Source organism: Dromaius novaehollandiae, chromosome W (assembly GCF_036370855.1).
Source record: "Dromaius novaehollandiae isolate bDroNov1 chromosome W, bDroNov1.hap1, whole genome shotgun sequence".
NCBI classification, from domain to species: Eukaryota; Metazoa; Chordata; class Aves; order Casuariiformes; family Dromaiidae; genus Dromaius; species Dromaius novaehollandiae.
In genome coordinates this window covers 16,118,290-16,140,587 of record NC_088130.1, presented here as the reverse complement: position 1 = coordinate 16,140,587, position 22,298 = coordinate 16,118,290, and the positions used below count along the sequence as shown (strand labels likewise).

Here is a 22,298-nt window from a genome sequence, read left to right as displayed (position 1 = left end):
TATATAAAACATTCTTAGCTGCTTTTCTTTAAGTTACAGAAAGATACATATAAGCTGCAAGATATAGGCCTCTGGAAAAATTTGAATTGATCTCTGTTTTCTTACATTTTCCTGTCAAACAGCCTCACTACAAGCAGCTTCTATTATCCTTGCCCAAAGTAGTCAGTGTTTATAAAATACCAGCCGGTCGTCATGCAGAACCTTCCACAAGCAAACAAAAAAACCCCATAGACCTGGTCTAGAATGCATAGACGGTAAAATAATACACCCATCATTTCCCATTTCTTCTCCTGAGACGTATGTTTAAAAGATGGCAAAATAGTCACTTGGTTGCTGTTGTGAAATTCACAGTGTTTTCCCTGCAACATGTAGACTTTTTTTTTTTTTTTTTTTGCTTCATATTTGTGATGAATGTAGCAAAAAAACCAAAAGCCCCCCCAAAACAAAGGTGTTTTAACTAAGGCTCTTCAAGGACCTCTTGATTCAAAGCAGCAGTGGTTCATCCCAGCCCTGACAACAAGAAAATACAACTTCCTGTGCTATCAAAACCTTCATCTTTGATTAGAAACCCCCCGTCTCTTCCCCAGCCCCTCCCCACTCCCCTTCCCCCTTATAGCAGTATTTGAAATTCATTTACAGGCTGCAACAACCCAGAGACAGTCTTGTTCTAACACATATGCACTGTACCTTAGTCATCCAGTGACCTGATCATTTTATTGGGTTATTTCTTTCCTTTTCAAAGAGTTTTGCAAAAGTCTACATCAACCACAACAAAAACAATCTCTTAAAAAGGTGGGGTACAGAGAGAGAGAACGAGAAAATGAGAGAACAAGAGACAGAAAAGAAAGAAAGAAAGAGAAAGAAAGAGAAAGAGAAGAAAGAAAGAAAGAAAGAGAGAGAGAGAGAGAGAAAGAAAGAAAGAAGGAAAGAAAAAATGCCAGTTATTTATTAAACTGTAGACAATATATTGATATATTGGTTTACAAATCAAAATGAATTAAGTCCTTTTTAAAAGGGTACACTCCATCATGCATCATGGGGTGCTGTTGCTTTACTAATATCTGTTCTCCACAGTTCTGAGTTCTGCAGCTTTATCGCGAGTGAAGGACAGTGTGTGGCAAATGCTGCTATTATTACTGCTGAATTTCGGCGTTCTCACCATTGTCCTACAAGTTGTGTTGCAGTCTGAATAGTCCAGCTCATTCTTGGAATTACTTTGTTACTGCAGACGAGTATAAAATGCTAATGGAGCGGCACTGTTAGTCCAGGACAATAAAACAACAATAGAACAAACCCAAAAATGACAGTAAATCAAACTCTGCTTTCGGAGCTCAGAAGCTAATCTGTTCATTTCCTTGTGAGAAATCAACAGTGAGATGGGAATGGTAAAAATGCTTTTATGCAATCGTTCAGAGAAAAAAAAAAGTGCTTGTCATTATATCTCTGGCATTCTAGCACTTCCTCTGCTGCACACCAGCTAAAAAGTTGAGTCTTAAAAACATAGAAAAAGAAATATCAAAAGAAAAAAAATGATTTTGGTTACTCAGCAGACTTTTATCAATTTATTAATAGCACTCTATTCTAATTATCATTTGTAATCACGTAGGTGTATGTAAATTTATACATATACACACAACCCGTATATAATGTGCATGCATGTCTGCACATATATAAATAAAATACAACAGACATACGCATACATGTATATGCTATGTGTGTGTGTATATATATATGCCATATGTAAACACACATATATAATATATATTATATATATGATCAGTTCATAGCATAGTCCAGAAAGACTTTTTAAATGAGCCTGATTGATTGTCGTATTTACTCAGTGTATACAATTTAGCTGACAGTGCAAGCGTGATAAATGTCCACATATACTCACCCTGTATTGTGATTTGAGCACATTTCTTCTTCTCTGCTCATTCTGCTACACTTACCCACCTTTTCATGAATAAACGCAAAATGTGTATAGCTATAGTTAACAGCTTGTCTACTTTGATTATACATTTTATGCACTATCAAGAACATTCATGATATAGGTCAAGGTTATCTGTACCGGTGGCTCTGAAGAACATTTGGTCCTTTAGAAGTTTAACATACTGCTATGTTATTGCACAATGCATTGCAACGCTATTTATTCTCTGAAAAAACTCTAATAGTCTCACTAGTAAATCAAAAAGAAGATGCCACTAAGTACAACTTCAGGGTTTTGTTGGTTTGTTGGGTTTTTTTGGTATACATTCTTTCAGTGCTTGCAAAACCCACCTGGTGGCTTTCAGGCTAGAGCCTGCTTTCCAACAGAAGAGCATCTTGGATGCGTTTTTCTTAAGCTCCTAAGAAACTGAGAGAGAACACAGCAGGCAGAAGCTTCCCCTTCCACCACCTGCAACCCTCTCCCATTGCACAGCCTCAGCGGGCTCTGACACCTTCCTTCTCCCACTGCTGTTATATTGAAAATGAACTTCAAAATCCTTCAAAAAACAATACTCAGATTCTCAAGAGGATGGGTTTCACTGCATGCTCAGTCATTATCCAGCTTTCTGTGTGAACTTCCAGGACGGTCTAGATAAAATCTTAAGGCCCATTTTGTAGGAATCTTCCTCTGGCTTTTTGAGTGTTTCCAGTTCAGTAGTGGTTACGAAATAACATCTAGTTTATTAAAGAAATACTGAGTATGGCTTTATAGTTATACTGTCATGTTTATTTGTAATGCTGCCTTTTCAATGACATTGAGAAGGGTAAAACTCCATCACTGTCCAGTGGACTTTTCTTTCAAAAATGTTCAAAATCTTTATGACTAGCTCTAAAAGCTTCTGAAGGAAAAACCTAAAGTGCCTCAATAAATAATATATGCAAGCAAATTATATATTAAAAATGTTATGGGAACACTTACAAAAATAAAATGCTTAATTTATTAAATAAAATACCCCTAACACAAAGATGAAGGACTATTTTGATCTGGCTCATATCAATAAGAAGAAACAAAATGAGAAAAAGAGAAGAAAGATCACTTTTTTGCAGTAACGCCCCCTCACAGAGGGAGGCAAAAGTCTTGAGGAATAGGTAAGGTAGGTTTTCATTTGTAAGAATTCATATTAAAAATAATCCTAACTCTAAATTTGAAATCTTCAACTTCCGGTTTGAAAAATAACAGATATGCCCATGCAGTTGTCATCAACACAGTGGCCATGCAAATGCTGTACACGTACAATGCCCATCCAACCAAAAAGAAATAATTTAAGAAAGAGTGGATGCTGGGAATGACGGCACTAGTACCAATACAAACGTGGTGCTAAGCTCAGGGTCTGTGTGCTCTGAACAGTAAGCCATAACCACAGAGTCACATTTGTTTTCTCCAGGGATCTCACTCTGTTCTCTGCCATGGCTCAAACATAACCAGCGATCTCCATGTTTTACATTACTCATGTAATATCAGCCTATTGTATCTGTAACATTGTAAAGGCATTTTAACATAGCTAATGTCCTCCATTAGCTCCATTTAATGAAATATAAGTTGTACCATTATGAGTTCGCTATGCCTAATAGGGTGTACTACAAGATGAGTGATAGTTTCTGCACAAAGGGCATTAATCGACAAAGACCATGCACAGTTTTGGCTGCACGGTTAAAAAAAAAAAAGAAAAAGGATTGAAGAAGGAAGGAATATGCTGCTGGACAAGCACAATATAAGATACACCTGCCCCAGAATCAATAGCTTGTCCTATCTTATCAAAACCCTTATTTCAACACTTAATCCTGAAATTAATACTGTACATTAATAAGCCTAGCTTCAGCCTTTATTACCAAAGATGAGCTGGAGAACATTTTTATACCAGTGGCATGACAATATCCTACCAGAAGACAAAATAAGGGCATGTGTTTAGTTTATCATGATGTAACATAATTGTGTGCAGTGCAGGCAGCATCTTTTTCCCTTTTACCATAGACTTGTATCTGGTAACGAAAAGTGCTGGCCAAGCACCTCCTTGAACAATCCCTTTACTCCTCAGAAAGACTCTCCAGGGAAAGTGCTAAACTCCCTCTTGCCTTCCATCAAATCGTTTCAGTGTTTTTTTAGTGGGGTTGGATGCCATCTGATCCCATAGTTCCTCCAGGCAGTGGATCACACAATGCTGTTTTCTTTCCATTTGGCTTTATCTCCACAAGAAATACGCTTCGTGTAGAGAACACTAGTCTTCTTTTTCCACCCACATGCCGAAGCAAAAAAATTGAGGTGAATCCATAGAAACTCCCAGTATCTGTACAGCAGAAATCACAAAGTTCGAGTCAAATATATTTTTCCCTTTTTTTCATCCACATCAAAGGCATGAATACAACAAGGCATTGTTAGTTGTGGTGGGCAAACTGGAGAGTCTGCTGATAAAACAGATCAGGTTTTTAAGGCCTTTGTCTATGCAGAGTTACAATAACGCAGAAGCCAAATTGATTAGAAAGAGAGGAGAGAGAAAAAAAATGATAGAAACTGAAAGACAGAGAGAGAGAAAAGAGATATGTCTCAATAATGTCTTAAAAGTCAATACTGTGTCTACAGATGGAGAAGTGCACATTGCTTGCCCTTTGAAAGCTTCTCCACAACTTTGTCATTAATACTGTCAAAGTTAAGAACACGTTTTAATGGAGTTCAGCGGCAGTTGAACACATTCATTCACGCAGCCCATAAGAAGAAATGCTAGGAGGCATTAGCCTAAAATATCCAGGTAGACTGGAGATGCCTTGGCCAAGTTCTGGAGGAGGGAATGGATTTCTTTGATGTTGAGCCTCATGTGAGGCTCCCGTTGCCAACAGCCCAGCATCAAGTCATACACTTCCTTGGGGCACGTGCGAGGTCGCTGCAGGACTCGGCCCTGAGTGATGCACTCAATCACCTATGAAAAATCACAAAGAAAGGATCAGTGTGGCCGTTCAAACTATGTGGCACTCACCCACAGAAGAGGCAGCTGCTCATAGCAGTCTCAAGAGATCTCCAGATTCCTTAAATTTATTGAAGACCGATTTAGGACAACCACTCTGCAACAATGACGTGTCCCGATACGTAACAGAAATCACCCAAAGCCAGTTCAGGAGGGAGGTAAGCTCCTTTCCATTGCCTCATGGTCTTTCTGAACACCCAGAATAGACTCTATCTTACACAAAGGAAGAAGCTACATCCCAACTTGGTCCAGTCCTACTTAAATAACTTCCATCCTTCCACCTTAAGAGAGAAAAATGGTGAAAAAGATGAACTTCAACCACAGTGTTCGTGACAATACCATAAATACTTGGCATCAAAGTTATTGCTTTCACTAAATATATTTATTGCTGTCCCTTCCACAGAGAAGCCATACCATCAATTAAAATGCCACCCTCCCTTATACACACCTCGTTGTTTGAGAGCTGATACCATGGCTGTTTGCCATAGGTAAAGATTTCCCATAACACAACCCCCAGGCTCCAGACGTCACTCTCTGTGGTGAACTTCCTGTACATGATACTCTCTGGAGGCATCCAACGGATGGGCAGCATGGTGTGACCCCCAACCTGAGAAGGAAGGAGTCAGAAAAGGAAGGAGTCAGAAATAATTCCTCCAGACTCTCATGAGGAACAGTATCAAGATGCTAAACAAAGGGATGCAAAACATTTCCTTGTGGTCATTCACTTAAGCTTGTGAGAACCAGGAAGCCATGATCTAAACTCCTCTCTCTCAGAGCAGCAAATAGTAGCATGATAGATTTCTCAATAGAATCTCCTAAGGAATTGTTTCTGAAGAATAACATTTCTAACATTTATTTGGCACCCCCTACCCAAGGAACTGAATGCACTATAAAATTATTGATTAACCAAAACTGTTAATCCATTTTAAATTAGACCAGTTCTACCCTCCATTTTAAAATTAAGGAAACCGTGAAAGATGCATGTAATGAAATCTGCAATGATGTTTCTCCTAGAAACTCTGTGATTTCAACTGAGATCCATGAAGACACAGTGGTCTGACTGTATGACACAATAGGATCAGAATCTATGGTTTAATATCTTATTTTGAATGAATTAAAGCAATGTTATTGTCTTTACAAAGTTAATGATTGCCTCAAATTATTTTGTTCCACATTAACTACCCAGTCCTACACAGCTTCACAAAAATTTCAGTCCTTTAGATATAGTCACTTGATAATAAATAACTTGTAAGACATGGACTGCTGTTCCAAATCGACATAAGCTGAATTCTCTAGGAATCTTTTCCTGAATGAATACCTTCCTGAAAGTCTCTAATCTACTCTTCATTTTCTTCAAAATGCTACACTTTCTTAAAATTGAGTTACTTAACCTCAATTTAACTAAAAACAATCTCCTACTTTTATTTCTATTTCCTAAACAATTTATTGTTCCCAGTATGTCACATTGTGACTGGATCAATCAATGAATAAATCCACTACTTCTAAAACAGTGTAACCAGTGCAGCTACTGTGATACAGATATATAGATATTCTGAGTACTTTTGCATCAAGGCAGCTGTGAATATTTCCAAGAAAGGAAAAAAAAAAAGGAAAGCTTTTTCAAGGACATCTAACTTTTGATTAATTCTCATTTTCCTGTCTGAAAATGTATTTAGTTATGAAACCACATTTGCACTTTCAAGCTTCTGTCAATTCAAAATATCATTTCTCCTTGTGGGACTTTACATATGTTGTTATAAATAATACCCTCCTTGTTCTAATGTTGAAACAGCAAATGGAAGGAAAACCCAATAGAAGTTCAATCAGGGTTCACATTATTTCTAAATCACTCAGAACATCCATTTCCAGCTATTTGTCAGTAACTCAGCATTAGTGTAGCCTACCAAAAATACAGCTATAGCTGTTAGCGCTCAGCCCTTTCCCTATACTGCCACAAGTCAACGTCCACTACTGATCCCATCAAAATTGAAAGTGATGCTAAAACTTTCATAGATGTGGTCTATTCCTAGGCACATCTCCTCCTCCTCCTACCTGAGATGCCGTGCGAGTGAGCAAGGAATATTTTTGTCCGAGACGCCAACTGAAAAGCAGGACTCCCAAGTTTAAGTCCTGGCTACACTGTGGCTTTGCTTCTGACTCAATACAGGTTGCAGCGCAGAGGCTTAAGTGCCATTCAGAAGGGGACCCAACTCCTGCTGCGTGCAGTTGAACTTAAAAACATACCCACGAGCACTCGGCTGACAGGGGATGGATGCACACTTTTAAGTGCTTTGCTCAATTAGGCGTATTCGTCTCCATGTTACTGTTTACCTGTCCGATAGGCAGAAGTGCTTTAAGGCACCGTTCAGCAGATTTTTTAATGGTCTTTGACTGAGAAGTCAATCAACAGCACAGAGAGTTTGAAGTAACATATTAATATGCTGCGATGCAAACAAAGCTTCAGTTTTCCACATTATCATAAACTAAACCGAACACGGCAACCAAACAGCCCCAAATCACCACTGTTACTCCCTGCTCAAGTGGTATTTCATTAGAAAGTCAGAAAAGTTAGTCCCTTAGAAACATGTAGCCACATACACCCGGCCAAAGGGCAAGTGCCATTAAAAGGTGATTAGTGATGAGAGGCTTTTGGGCTCATTAAATATTAAAATGGCTCTTAGATCTGCTCATCATATAGCCTCCACAATTGGTTGTTTTCAGCAATTTCTTTGAGTCATTCCTTAAAAATTAATGAAAGCTATAAACAATAAAATATGTCTCTATTTTTTCTTATTTGTCACATCCTACATTAACAGATTTTTAAAAAGCAATTAAAAAACAACACTGTCCAAATCTTCCTTTCCCACGGTTCCCTGCTACAGAACCACAGTGCAGTTGTGGTAGGACTGTGTGCTGAGTTTTCAGTGTCATTCAGTATAATAAATACCCCTAGAGCGATGATGATAAATGACTGCCAAATGAGGGATGGTGCAACAAACAGAACTAGAACACCACAGACCTAGTTGTCCATCTTTGAAGTCACAGCAAGACTGACTCATCAGTACTGACACTTACCAAGAACTCGATTTACAGATAAGCACAAACCACAGGGCTTTTTGGCATTCTTCACAGACCTGCACAAGCACACATGGCCAGATACGGAGCGGTGTCCTTTTCTGTCCCTGAAGACAGAAGACTTTACCAGGCAGAGCATGGAGCATGAGAAGTCCTGAGGTCTGTCCAGCTCTATCACTGCCCTTCTCTATCATCTTAGACAAGCTACTTCCAACGCCTTAGAGTCTTTGTGAAAATAATATTTAGCCCCTTGGCAAAAGCATCAATAAAAGGTGTTAGCTATGATTATCAAGGGTCTTCTTCTTGCCAGACTGTATTGCAGTGAAGACAGATGTGAAACACTTGGCATTACCTGTGGCGGGCTGAGCATCTTCTATCCTGCTTGGTCCAAGAGCACCTTCAACGTCAACTCTGATCCCAGTTCAGCCACATCAAAAACACAGGCCAGGCTCTGGCCAAAGGCACTTTCTCTAAATGCACATTTCTTTCTCTATTAGCGATCAGTGGTCACTGAGTCAACAATTACTCAGCTCAGAAATGCACTGAGGGCAGTGTTAGGTACAACTTGAAGCATGTGCTTCAGCGCTTTCTTGAACTGAAGCCTGTGACTTGACACCGCAGTTCTTGGGATGTCTGAGACAAATCACCAGCCAGCTGTGAGGCTCCTTTTGTCTTTATGGCAGTGACGAGTCCAAGGACTCACAGCTGTGTCACAACAGCAGTGAGCTGAGGCAGCATGCATTTTTGTTAATGTTTCCAAGCTCATAGCAAAGTTAGGGGGAACTCCCCCAGAAGGCTTAGTGAAAGAAAACGTGAGTATATTGACCAAACTTGAAAGGTGCTCAGTGCTTCAGGGGGTGCCTTCTGCTCATACTTTATTAAGAAATGCAAGTACTATACTTCTCTCAGATATTATTGGCGTCCTGCAGGATAAGTCCCCTCGTATGCTACACTGTAACTGTAGTGCTGCTTGATACACATCTTTTTAAAATGGTCATGAGCTAAGCAGCCTACTATTGCAGGTAAACAACACCTTTAATATTTAATCTGGCTAGGGTTATGACAGGTTTAAAAGCATCACATTTTTAACTTAATAAGATATCACTTTAAAATCTGTACTGTAGCTGTAGCAGGGCTGCAAAAATGACAATTTTATGGATACAAATTACAGTATATTTTCTTGGTGCTTATTTGAAGGCAGTTTCTTTATGATGGTTCATTTTTACTTAGAATTGCACTTCTGCAGATCTTTCCTGCGACTTAGGTACTTCCAAATGTCAGTTTATGCAGGCAAGCACTCCCTAGCCCTGCTTCATATTGTTTACTAGCAATATTGGGCTAGCATCAACAGCAGCAGGCCTGCTGAACGAGCTTCTGCAGTGTGCGAACTATCCACAGGGAGGAGACTGCTACGCCAAATCACTGACGCTGCTCTCCACAGACACACTTCCGAAGGGAAACTGCCGCTCTGTTCCACATATGAAATGTTGTTACATTTTCGACAATGCAATGTCATTCCACTTGTCACCACTCTCGGCACTCATTTTTTAAATGAATTTAGCACTTTTGAAAGGTGCCAGATAAGCAGACCTTGAACATTCCCTTTGTCTATTTGTGAACATCAAGTTGAAAGGATCATGGTGCAAGTATCATGCCCTAGCTTTGAAGGAGGGGTTTTAATTCCAGAGTTTGTTAAAGTTTGTTCAGTTTCTAGCTTCAGATGTTCCTTCTCCTGATTTGTGGACAGCCACAAAATGATGGAGCTTGTCCACTGCAGAAGTTTCTATACTAAGAAGTAAACCAGGCCTGTAGTACAAAATACTGTTGGCAGAGTTTTTTGCTGCCATGGGTTTGTACACATCCATCCGTACATTCAGTGAAAACCCAGCTTTGTGGCACCTCAAAAATACCACCGCAGACAAAAGCCCTCAGCTGACTGTCGTCAACCTGCAATTTCCCTGCATCACTCAAAAATGTATCCGTCGACACCCTGCTCTGGTCACAGTTTCAACCTCTCCTGCCCAGCCACCATGGGAACCCAAAGCCCTGTTGTCTCATGAAATTCTCCAGTGTAGTCTGGAAGTATTTCTTTCCCCATTGGCCCAGGTTTGTGAGCAAAAGGATATGTTCTCTTGTAAAGAATGAGCAAATTTAATACCATGCTCCTGCTGGGAAGCTGTGTCAGAGGGAAGTCCAGGGAAACTGACCTACAGGGACGTGGAGGAAACCGGGCTCGAGGCGGAGCTCCACAGGTAAGATGCAAGCCAAGGGCTGGGAAAGGCACAAGAAATAATGTTGCTAAAGCAGCCACCCAAGCAATTCGCTTCAGGCTTGTCCCTTGTCCACGTGCACCATGGGTAAAGGGAGGACTGAGTGGATTGGACACACTTCTGCAATGCTGACCAGCTGCACACCAGCCCAGCTGCACCAGCGGTGAGGTCTGAGGAGCTGCGGGTTTGGCAGAGGGTTTGGGGGCTCCGGAGCCAGGCCGCAGGGTGCTGCAGGGGCTGACCAAAGCAGAGGGAGCAGGGACCTCTCATCCTATTTAATGCTGGTGGCCATAGGTGGAGAGCACCCACCGCTGCTCTACAGGGAAGTTTAACCTCCCCTTGCTGCTATGCAGGTGCCTTGTTCATATATATCTTCATGAGATGAGGAATGTCCCCACCAGCATCTTCCAGAGGGACTGAATGCATAGAAATATCAAAATGTTCTGCACCTTCCCTATCCACCAGCACTCCTACAGGGGCCAGCAAATCCAACCACCAGCACTTGCAGGCATCACGTTAGATAATCCCATGATTTCGATCTCCAGCTTTAAGCAGTCGGTTACTCTGACTTCATGCAGTAAAAAACTACAGCTACCAACTGCACTGCCTTGAAAAATAGACATCTTCATTTATGTTCACAATTCCCAAGTTCCCATGATTCCCCCAGTGCAACATTGTAATAACGTGACATAGTGCTTTGTACATTCTCTAAAGACTAGTGATGCTCTTTTTGCCAACAGAATAAAAGTAATCTGTTTACTTGGTGAGCTGAATAAACCTGAGTAAGTAAACCATGAGTTTCAGCCCTGATCCTGCCCCATGTCCTGTCTGGTTTGGCTGCTGCATCTCTACAGGGCCTGGCTGATCTTAGTGCAGCTCTGCCCAAGGACAGACCTTTTGCACTTCAGGGAGGTCATCCTGAGAGCAGCAACTCAGTTCAGCATATGCTTCAATTAACTTTCATGTGACAAGTACACATTCAGTCTCTTTGCTGTAGCTGGATCTTAGTTTGCCAAGCTGGAAACAAGCTATACCTTTGGATTCCTTTATTCATCTACCCCTAATAATGCATCTAGTGTATTTGGGAGATTATAGCATTTCAGGGTATTTTTCACTATATATCTTTCGGTCTTGTGACTTATTCCCCTATCTCAGGATGATATAACTGCAAAGAAATGTTCTCTGCAAAGACTATCATGTCTTATTGCTAAAACTGAAAACCGCTCCTTCTCTTGGTGAACATCTGCTCTTTCTTCCTCATAAAATGCTGGAAAATGTTTCTCTCAGCACAAGAAAAAAATCAGTAATTATTATTTTCATTTCTTCCATGCTCTGGCCTTTCAGACAAAGTCAATGTCTCCTCTTAAAATATCATCAATCCTGCCATGTCCACCTGCAGAAAAGCAATATTTTATTTTCACAGTCTCAGTCTGGGTAACGAGCAATACCATTCCAGCACATGAGGTTACTAAATTATGATATAAAGTGGATTATTTGCCAATACCTAAAGACATGTCCTTTCAATTTCACTTTTAACCCTATTTTAGCTCATCTTTATTCAAGAGGGACTCATGTTGAAAGTTCTTTATTAATTCTACCAGTCATCTTCTCAGAAAAGTGAAATGATGTCTAGAACAACATTTATTACACTGCAATTTCTTTCTTCAGTTGTGCAACATCAGTTCAATATCGTGTGTCAACCTTGTGTCACTGGAGATAAATTCTTCTCATCGGTCTCTGTGAAACCATGAGCGATATGGGGAATACGAACAAAGAACAATTACTCACAGTTTCACATAATGCAAAAAAAAAAGAAGACATTAAATGAAATTAGTAGATGGCAGGTTAATAACAAACAAAAAGAGGCACTCTGTCATGTAAGGTACAGCTGCTGGTGAAACTCAGCAATGCTTATGAAGGGCGAGAACAATACTGCCAAAAGGGTGGAACAGAGGAGAGGCACCACATGTAACTAAAATATCTGAATGATCTATTCAATCTTCCAAAGACCTTTTTAAATGCTAAGTTGAAAGAATATAGAAACTATATCTAATGTTGTGTTTTATACAACACAAGAGCATATTAGGTCTGCCACAAATATAGGACAATTAATACACCGTAGTAGCTATAGCATTATGGAGAACTTATTCTTCCCAGAAAGCAAGATGAGGTGCACTTGAGGTAAGATCAGACAAAGGCTATGAAAAAGGTGATATGGTTCACACCTCTGACAAGAAAGAAAAGTTCCATTTTAGAGGCACGGGAGGAAAATTAACTGAGTGGCAATCTGCAAAATAATGGAGTTCAGTAAGGTGCTAATCCGCTCCTCAATGCCCTAGGATGAAGGGTATAGGAATGAGAAAGTCTATTCCTTTAGAATACTATTCCTTTTACTTTCAAATGAGAGTAATTTCACAATAAATGTGAATCTAAGTGAAAACAAAAGGAGGCATACTATGGTAAGTTGAAACAGAGTGTTTTAATGAGTTCAATGGACATCTAGATTTGTTTCTGGAAACAGGAATTCAGGACCTTCGTGAAAGAACAGGGAGATGGGATTATAATAAGCCAGAGAAGAGCCGGCATGTTGAACCACGATGGCCTCTTCTTTCCAAAATGCCTTGTATTCTGTCAACTTTGCATACCAAGTTATGCCATAGCATAGGATTACTAATCACTCCAGTGTCATGACTGGCAAGTCCTAACACATAGCTCATGAAAAGTCCTGTATTTTGCTTTGCAACAAGTGATCACTGTATCACTTGTACCCTACCACCATTTCCACATAAGCAGCTGAGGGTCTGCTGGTTGTTCCACTGGCTGAGGGACGATCAGGTACCATCTGCCAAGCAGCTGACACAACGTGTTAAAATCCTTACAGGCTCTGGCATGACCATCTAATGTGTCCAAGCCAACAGCAAAACAATTTTGTAACGCAATATTAATGAACTACAACTACTGAATTTCTGATTTTTAAAGCAAACAGTATACCTAATACCAAATTACACTTTCCAGTAACCCTGAGGTGTCTGGGCTGCCAGGGCCAAGAAGGAGTTAAGAGTAACCTCTACTATGCCTTGGAAAACTTGTCTCTGCAAGTCTCTGTTGGGAGTTAAAATCCTAAATTCTGTCAGCTTTTACAAAAAAGGTGGTTGAAGTGTAATGTGTGATAAGATGTTAACTGAACGGTATAATCAACATCAACAGGTAGCAGTTACTCTAGTGCAGACTCTGAAAGCCAAATACCATACATCATAAGCCAGTTCGTATCAACTGAATTCACTAGGAAATCTTTACTCCCAATCTCTAGTCTGAAAACTGTTTTCCAAGTACTACAGATCACAATCCTTTCCAATATTTCTTTCACGGAAAACCACATTTTTTTTTCAAATTTACTGTAGGTTAATGTAGCATGTCTGGGTCTATCGATCATGTCAAGTTACATCACAGGAGAAGAGGGGAGGAAAAGGAAAGAGCTTAGTTCATAGCTTTACTTCTCCCTTGTGAGCCACAAAAGTTTCCTATAATGTACACTGCATGGGAGCACTACACTTTTTAGTTGAAAGGCCTCAGATGTTCTAGTCCTTTGAATTTTGTTAGATAGCCTCTCTCCCTTTCCCTGGGCGGCTAATTTGTCATATGGCTTATAAATACCAAGATTAGCAAACAGCCACCATGTATGTGAGGCAATAAAGTTAGAGAGTGGAGTCTTTAGTTCCACAAATTTTTGAAAGATGGGCAAATCTACTGAGTTTCCACATCAAATAACAGGGGGGAAAGGTTGTTTTGAACAGTCAGTGCAAAAGGGAAACAGGGAAGTCAGCCATTTTATGTCCTGTTTTGGCTTGTTCACAGACTACCTGGATGACACTGAGCAAGTCATGTCAGACCAAATTAACATCTGTCAACCACTGACTGCAGGAGAGAGTTCAGAGATGCACCCTCTGCAGTGGGAAGCATCAGGAAAGGAGAGCAAGGCTGCAGGAATGCCAAGGAAGACCAGCAACATCACTACCGCAGAAAAGCAGCACTTGCTCTTCTCTGGGCTGATTTATCTCTACTTGCCTAAAGAGCAAGGGAGAAATATGACCACAACCACAACCTTGATATATCTTCAAGGCTTATGTTGGGAATGGCTACACTGATAGTGTCAATAGGCTAGTCTAAGTCTATGTGGCCACTCAGCAACATTGGCATGGGGCTGAGAGAGGTGAAAATTACATCACTTCGCAGCCAGATCCTAATAAACAAGGCAATGGTAAGGTCCTTGTGCCCCTTCTCCTTCTCCTCTACAGCCTTAAAGGCGCTTTCTGCTTCTCATTTTCTCAGGGCCACAATTTCTCTATATAAACTGGAAAATGTCTGAGAAAACTTCCCCTAAAATAGAACAGAAAAAATTCTCTGTTGTTTTCCTTCCATTAGTTCTAGTTTTTGACTCCTCATTTGCCCCATGACATCATTCTATGAGTTGAAACACATGTTTGAGCTTAAACAAGGCATCAAGAAACATGTAATATGATCATCATTAAAGATACTGATAACTGCTATTACAGAAAAAATAATTATTGTTCATGGTTCATTCCTATGGAGTTTAGAAAGTTCTGCATTGTTCTTATCAAATTCATATGTTGAATTATTCCTGAAGCCGTGCTTAAAATATTATTCTTGGATACAAGAGACAAAGTGTGGCCCAAGGAATGATGAAAATATTTTATAGCTCTTGGCTAAAATTCTGCACTGGTGTAAAGCAAGAATGTATACCAGCAGAGGGTTTGGCTCCATGGATTTGGGTTTTGGGCTTGCTTTGCAATGCCTGTTTCTCCCCTCAACACTGTCATTTTCAATTTGGGAAATGTTATACTGCCTTGTGTTTACAGTGGCCCTGGAATTAACATGACTGCATTTGTTTAACAACAACACTGAGCTGTAAATTCTGTCTGTAATGTCAAAGCAGCTTCCTGCCTCTAAAATGGGGCAAGATAATCTCTTGTCACGCAAGCATTTGCAGAAAGTGTCATCCCCCCCTAAAATTTCCTTGTGTACATCCGTTCCCTGATGGCATGTCATCAGGGTGGTGGTTTGGCTCACTGAGACAAGGCCTGTTGAACGCGCATTAGCAGGATCATTAGCAGGAGATCCCAGGGAACAGAGGAAGATTGCAGCCAACTGTACAAGGATTTTTGACTCTGTGCCAGCATCACTGCATTTCAGGTAAGGGCCTTCTGAAAATTTTGCGTGCCTGGATTTCCATGCCACCGCACAGGTAGCGCAAGGCACTCCGCACATCCTTCACCAGACACTGTGTGTGTGAGTACAAGGGAGGAGGAAGCCCACAGCTACACCTACTCTGCCTGCTCTTCCCTCCCTCATTTTGCAGTGACCTGAGCCCCGAGGGAGAACTCTGGAAAATCTTCCACCCTCCCCTAGTATGAAGCTACCTCTTATCATAACAATGCAGCACCGAGCTGGTTCCTTCCTCATGCATACCTGCACTCTTCTCTAGATGAATAAGAATCCTATTAAGGATTATGTCCTTTGCTTGCTGCAATATTAAGACAAAATAAATTTGTTTGGAGTTTTCTGAGATAATCTACAACTCCCATGTTTTGGACAGTTCAGGAATAATTTGTGCTAGGGCTCCTATATCAACTTCTTCGAAAAATTGGCATGAAAAGAAATTATACTCAAATTAGGCTGGTACTAGGTTTTTGACGTATGCTCATTCAGTGCCTAGGTCAAGAAGTCCTGATCAATATGTGAGGCTCCTACATACCCTTGCAGTAGATATAATATGTAATAATAACACTATTACTAGCTAATTGCAAAAAATCAGGAGTGAACTCACCACAGAGGCTGAATTTTAACTTGATTATATGCTAGTGGGTTATTGTAGCCCCCATATCATTCGTGAGTCTTGCACACATCAGAACATTTTCCATTTGATTTAGAGAAAACCTTTTTAAATATTGTTCCATAAAGCCTGTGTTTCCTTTTAAAGTCATGCTACTTTATAACACTCTTCAGACATGTTTATGATGGCCCACATAGAGTATTATCAAATGCACTCAGTGATGTTCTTATTAAAATATTATGTGCTTCAGGCCTTAGCGTATAGTTTTCTTTGTTTTCTTGCCAGGCAGGTCTATTTTTCTTCCTGTATGTTAGGCTGTCACCCTGGTCTGACCCTGAATGTGGCCTCTAGGGTTATTTCTGTTGAAAATTTCCCTGTATCTTGTATCTATCAGGATATTTTTACTTTCTGGTCTGCCATGGCCTACAGGATGTTTGTGGGTTATGGGGTTCCCATTAGTCTTGACCCTATACTCACGCTGCAATCCCATTTTATTTTCCTTTCCTCCTTGTCAGATACGAGTTACTCTTCAAGACACATCAGTCACTGAGGTAGCTAAGAGACTCTAATTCCAGCTTTTGTTAACGAAAGGCAGATGAACCACCACAGTCTCTCCTGAAAGGATATTCCTTCTACCATAATGATTTTGAGCTTGGAAACACACTGCATTGTGCAAGACCTGTTCTGTATGGACGCTTCAGCTTTCCAGGACATCTGAAATGAGTGTAATCCAAGTCTTTTGGATCCCATCTGTTGCCTAACCACAGACCAGCTGACACTGACAAAGGAAAGTGCCTTGCTAACATGACGATTGCATATGAATACTGACATTTTAAATAAATGCTCTCCAACATGGTGAACTGAGGATTGGACCTGCTTTCTTTTCAATTCTTTTTAATTCTTTCGATAGCTATGCGTAGTTATTTGTATGAGGGACTGGGAGCTCTGTTGCTGAATACTGCGAACTAGGTAGAGAGGAAATGGAATTAATATAAGATCATGAAGATCCTGTCAAAAGATATATTCCACTTAGTTTTGACATGTTACTTTCTTCTGGTTATACAGGATAATATTTTATAGCATAACAGTACACGCACTGTAGAATTTGGTAAAGGTAATTAACCCTTTATGAGATCTTCCTGCTATGGTCAGCATTAAATCTTTGATGGAAAATGAGAGGTTACTCCAGTTTTCTGTGAGTATTGTTGAGCTAGGGAAACAGTGAAGTGAGAGTTAACCATTTGAAACCCTAAAATAATGTTTCCTGTACTTTCTTTGCCTGTTTTGACGAGATGACTATTAGTACCATATACCAATACAGACCACGCATCTATCAAATGGGAATAAATTCTGACAGTTTCTGAGTGAAATTCAATTTGACTTCTTATTCTTTAAAGTCAGACAGCTTCCGAGCAGCTACAGTCCTCTTGTGACCATCCTAATGCAGTAACCACAGGAGCAAGTCATGGTCCCAGAGCCTATGACCTGGCCTTGGAGGCAGAAGGGGAGACCTTACTCTGTTGAACAAACCTAGTATGGGTTAGTCCCCCTCATGAGCACTTACTCATGTAAGGGTCTCTCTATGCTCCATCGGACCACTTTAATGAAGAAACATCTACTAGAGTAACTAACAGCTCAACAGCCTAGCCATAGGGAATGGGGGAAAAGAATCAAGATAAATAGCAACAGAAGAGGATATGGGGATGGAGGGAGAACAGAGGGTGAACAGAAGTGGAAAGAAAGTAAAATGGTCACAAACGTAGGCCAGGGTATGTGGGAGTGGATGGCCAGCCAGCCTTCTCTCTATTGCAAAGGGTCTCCAACAAGCAAGCGCTCGCGAAACCACCAGTGAGCAGTGTCCCATCGAACTCTTAGGTACTGCGCTCTGTCCCCCTATGGATGGGCTGACAGCTGGGAAAGGCTCTTTTGAGCACTAGTCTTGCATGTGCCTTTAAGTTCAGCTTTACTATTCCCCAGCTTCACTATTCACCCAGCTTCACTAGTCCACTCATGACACCCAGTAACATAACAGGCTCCTGCATAAGGTGACATACAGTCAAAAAACTACCAAGTTAAGAGAAGCCTCCTCTGCTTCAGTGAAAGGAACGCAATATTCAAAATGAATACTGCTGAAAGGAATGCAATATTCAGACTAAGCATAAATAGCATTTCACTTCTCCAGCATGGAGGACACAAAAACTGCAGTGTCCTTGCTAATTTGTTTTTCTTTGGGGAGAGAGAAGGAGGGGGAAAAAAAAGACTAAGGCAGATTCAGTTCCCTCTCTAAGGGGACACAGATATACAGCTTTCCACTGCCCTGCAGGCTCCTGTGGGCCTTGTTCAGGAAACAAGGTCACCTTTGACTGGCTCTTGGGGGATTTCACAGGTTGCGAGCACTGCCAGAAGGTCCCGGTGGGACTGTGCTTTTCAGCTATCACCAGCACAGCTAGGGCTCTCCCCTGAGTCAGGGAGCACTGCCGCTCGGAGTGAGCCTCTGGGCCCTCCCGAGGCGAAACTCAGGCAGAGATCTGGGGAAAGCATCCCAGCACTCAGACTCGCCAAAAACTCCTAGGGCTCTGGGGACTATTTCTTCCACCACAGAGTGTGGCTGGAAATCACAGCCACAGCCTACACTGACTTACAGTTGTTCCCTCCAAAACACCACCTGCATTTGTGTTCTGCTTTGCAGCAGAATTACAGCTTTTGGCCATCCTGCATTTGCACCAGGCGTTGCCTTCGTAGTGTTTAACATTGGGCCAATAATCTTTCATCATTATTATCCATGCCCTTGTTCTCAGCTTAAGCTGAAACACGCAACTGGCAGGTCAGCATCTCTTAACATCTTCATTATTTCTGTCCAAGGCTTAAAGTCCGTGATCACGTTTTTGCACTAAGGGTGCAATTCCTCTCTGTGGGGCCAGGCCAAGGCCACGCCGTGGCAGGCCTACACAGCGCTCTCAACCAGAGGGCAAGGGAAGAACTACTGTACACCCACTGCTGGTTACCTGCACCGGGGTGGATGCCACTCGCTACAAGGTATTTGCCACAACAGAAACATCTTCTTCTTATCACGAATAGTGTCAAGATTGTTAATATTTAAAGCTATTTAATATTTCATATTTGATGTAAATGTTAATACTATAAAAATATTGTTAATATTAATTACAAGAAGAAAAAGGGTTTGTTTGCAGAGAAAGGGAAATGCAGTAACTTAGAGGAAAGACAGAGCTACATCTGCAAGCATGAGCTGGGATGCAGATAGCAGAATTCAACCTTCTCCTACTATCCTAAAGAAATGGAGAATATCTTTATATTGTGAAATGGTACGTGGAAGCAGTCCATGTGTAACTGGATCCTAGATCATTTTGTTCTGCATTGGCAACACAAAGAAGAAGAAATAAGTGTTATCCGATTTAAAGGTAGAGACAGGGGTATTTTGTGTAAGGACTAATTGATAGAAGAATCACAATAACTTTTGGCTATCATGTTAATATATTGTCATTCAGAAGTCTCAGACCAGAGTGTGAGGATGGGATAAACAGAGTAGGAATCAAGAAGGCAGCAGAAAGTGCACCTATTACTTCTTACGGACTGAAAAACAACTCCTTGCTAAGAAAACCCAAAATTGCAAATATGCAAATTGTTCCTGAGGCTACTTACAGTCTCCTTATTAATTTATTCAACAAAACTGTAATGGTCAGAAAGAGGTACTGCATTTTGTGAGAACTATTCATGTTTTGAAATGCCTTTGATTCTGTATCAGGCAAAAGTATTGGACATTTTCACAAAATGAAATATTTGGAACAGTTTGGAAGAAGAATTTTTGAAATGTTTTCTAGCAAAACAAAATAGCCAGATGCTCCTAAAAGACTTCATTTTGAAATGGAAATTTAAAACAAAGTTTTCTCAGATAATAAAAATAAAATGTGGCTGATACTGAATTTAGGTCACATTTTTCTACAGCAATTTTTTTGAAATTGTAAATTTTTGAAATTGCATCTGAAGGGAAGCAAAGACCTACAGAGATGCCACAAAAAATCTCAGCAGTGTCCCCCGTTTGAGGCCCTGGGGATGGAGGGGAGCATGATACTTCTGCAGGGCAGGTTCCTGCAGAGAGCAGCACCTCCTTGGGTGCCCCATGCCCAGGGGACACCCTGTGGGTTTCGGGCCCTGGGCAGTGTGGCATGGAGAGGGGATGGCAGGGCCATCAGCATCAGCTCCTATGCAACATCCCTGTTTCTGGCATTATTTCCATTTTCACTTCCCACGAAGAATTCCTGGAGGAATTCCCCTGCCCGAAACTGTTCTGGGTACAACTCAAGAGCTGTACTGAGGCAAGACTTATTTTAAAGGGATTCACGGGGAAAAAAACAAACAAACTGCTTCACACAAGATCAATAACTCATGTCTTGAAACAACTGGATCTCAGATAAAGCACTGAAACATACTACAGGGAACAAACGTATATTGAGAAGGGGATAGATTATCTGACAGACTAAATAAAAACAAGCAACAACAAAATGATGAATTAATAGGAGAGTCTCTCCGAAATTTCTCAGGCAGGTTCTATCCGCTGAAAGTGAAATGATGGAGGAAAGTTACCAGCACTTCTTTGAACCATTCCCCCCCCCCAAAAAATCCAAAATCTGAAATAGTCATATTAAGATACCTAGACTGGTTTCCTTTCAGAGATTAACTGTTTAAGCACACATATATCACAATAACATTAATCCCTGTAGCAGTATCTGCTGTTACATTGCATTGCTTGCTTAGACACATTGCAAGGCATTTGTAACTCCCGTACAGCTGCATAAAACACATGCACCTCTGACTGAAATGGAGTCAACACAGGACAAAATGTAGCAGAAGAACCTAAAAAAAAAAAAAAAAAAAAAAAAAAACAGACTAGGGCAAGAGATTAAAAAAAAGACTGTGCCCCACAGCAACGGCATGCTCTGCCGGAGCGGGGAGCACGCAGCTCAGCACCACTCCATGGACCACACGGGACTCTGGCACAGCCCCTTCTGCTGTTCCCATGAAAATGCGCCCGCTCTGCAGGCTGCCTTTTTCCTAAAAGTCACGTCCGGCCATTCGCTACGAGCTAATTGGCTCCAAAATAAATGTCATCTCTTAATCTGAGTTAATTTCCCCTTCCCCTCTCTCCAGTCCTCCAGGTGAACGTCACCCTAACACCTAACCTGTGATCAAACGCAACCACTTCAGAGAGCCCTCATAATTTTTGCCCCGGTTCCTGCCCAGGAAGAAACCAGGGTTTGCCCAATTTCTGGGCTGTGTGTGGTTTGCAAGGTGCACTTCACGCGAGGGAGCCTGTCTGTAGCGGAGAAGGGGGCACCCGGCGCGGACCCCCTCCGTTAGCAGGCCTGCGGCCGCCCGCCTAACAGGCAGCCGTCACTCAGACCCAGCCGGCTGGGGCGAAATGCCGGCGACCGCATCTTGCCCTCACCCGCCGCGCTGCCGGGACGCCCCCAGCGCCGCCCGCCGCCGCCAGCTCCCCACGCCAGCAGCCCTGGCACTGCATACTAATTGGCGCGCTTAATGACTTTCTCTGGCTCGCCCTCCCATCTCCTCCCAACCGCCAGCTCCCGGCCGAGCAGCCTGGCTGCCATGGAAACCGAGCCTCCGCGCCGCAGAAACCCCGTTTGGAGCAAATTCCAGCGGTGAAGCTCAAAAGAGGATGTTGGGAGGGCGCGAGGGTGGAGGGTGGGAAGCGGAGCCGCTGGCCGGGCGGGAGCTGCGCGGGGCCGATCTGGCCGCCCAGCCAAGACGCCCACAAGCTGCGCGCACCCGGGGCGCACGAACGCAGACCTTGAGTGGAAAAATAGATGCATCTTCTTTTGCGTACGTTTGTCTTCAAAACGTTTCAAACGCTTCTCACCCACTGGCCCTGCCCACAGCCTGCAGCAGAGAGCCCTCATGTGTGCATTGGCCAGGTCATCCAAGGGGGGTTGAAAATCCCGAATGCTACTGGCGCACTTGAAGGACCACATGCAGCCAGATAAGCAGGCTACAGCGAGCAAAGAGTTCAAGGGGGCTTGAGACCCTCCACAGCACAAGCTGGCGTAGGACAAGCTCCTGCCTTGGCAATTCGTCTGTGATCCTGAGCCCAGTTTTCAGTCCCTCCTTCCCTGCAGCAACGGG

At 41.8% G+C, this 22,298-nt stretch overlaps 1 protein-coding gene across 4 annotated transcripts in view; it reads right to left on the bottom strand.

Annotated features, from left to right (window-relative positions):
* Nucleotides 1–695: 695 nt before the first annotated feature.
* Nucleotides 696–22,298, bottom strand: part of LOC135324445 (BDNF/NT-3 growth factors receptor) — a 201,948-nt gene continuing 180,345 nt past the window's right edge. For all 4 annotated transcript variants that reach the window (XM_064500814.1, XM_064500812.1, XM_064500813.1 and 1 more), the window contains 2 exons: nt 5,392–5,550; nt 696–4,898 (listed from right to left, as the gene is read on the bottom strand). In XM_064500814.1, the coding sequence (XP_064356884.1) occupies nt 4,713–4,898; nt 5,392–5,550 (345 nt within the window). In that variant the 3' untranslated portion in view covers nt 696–4,712. The remainder of the gene's footprint in view (nt 4,899–5,391; nt 5,551–22,298) is intronic.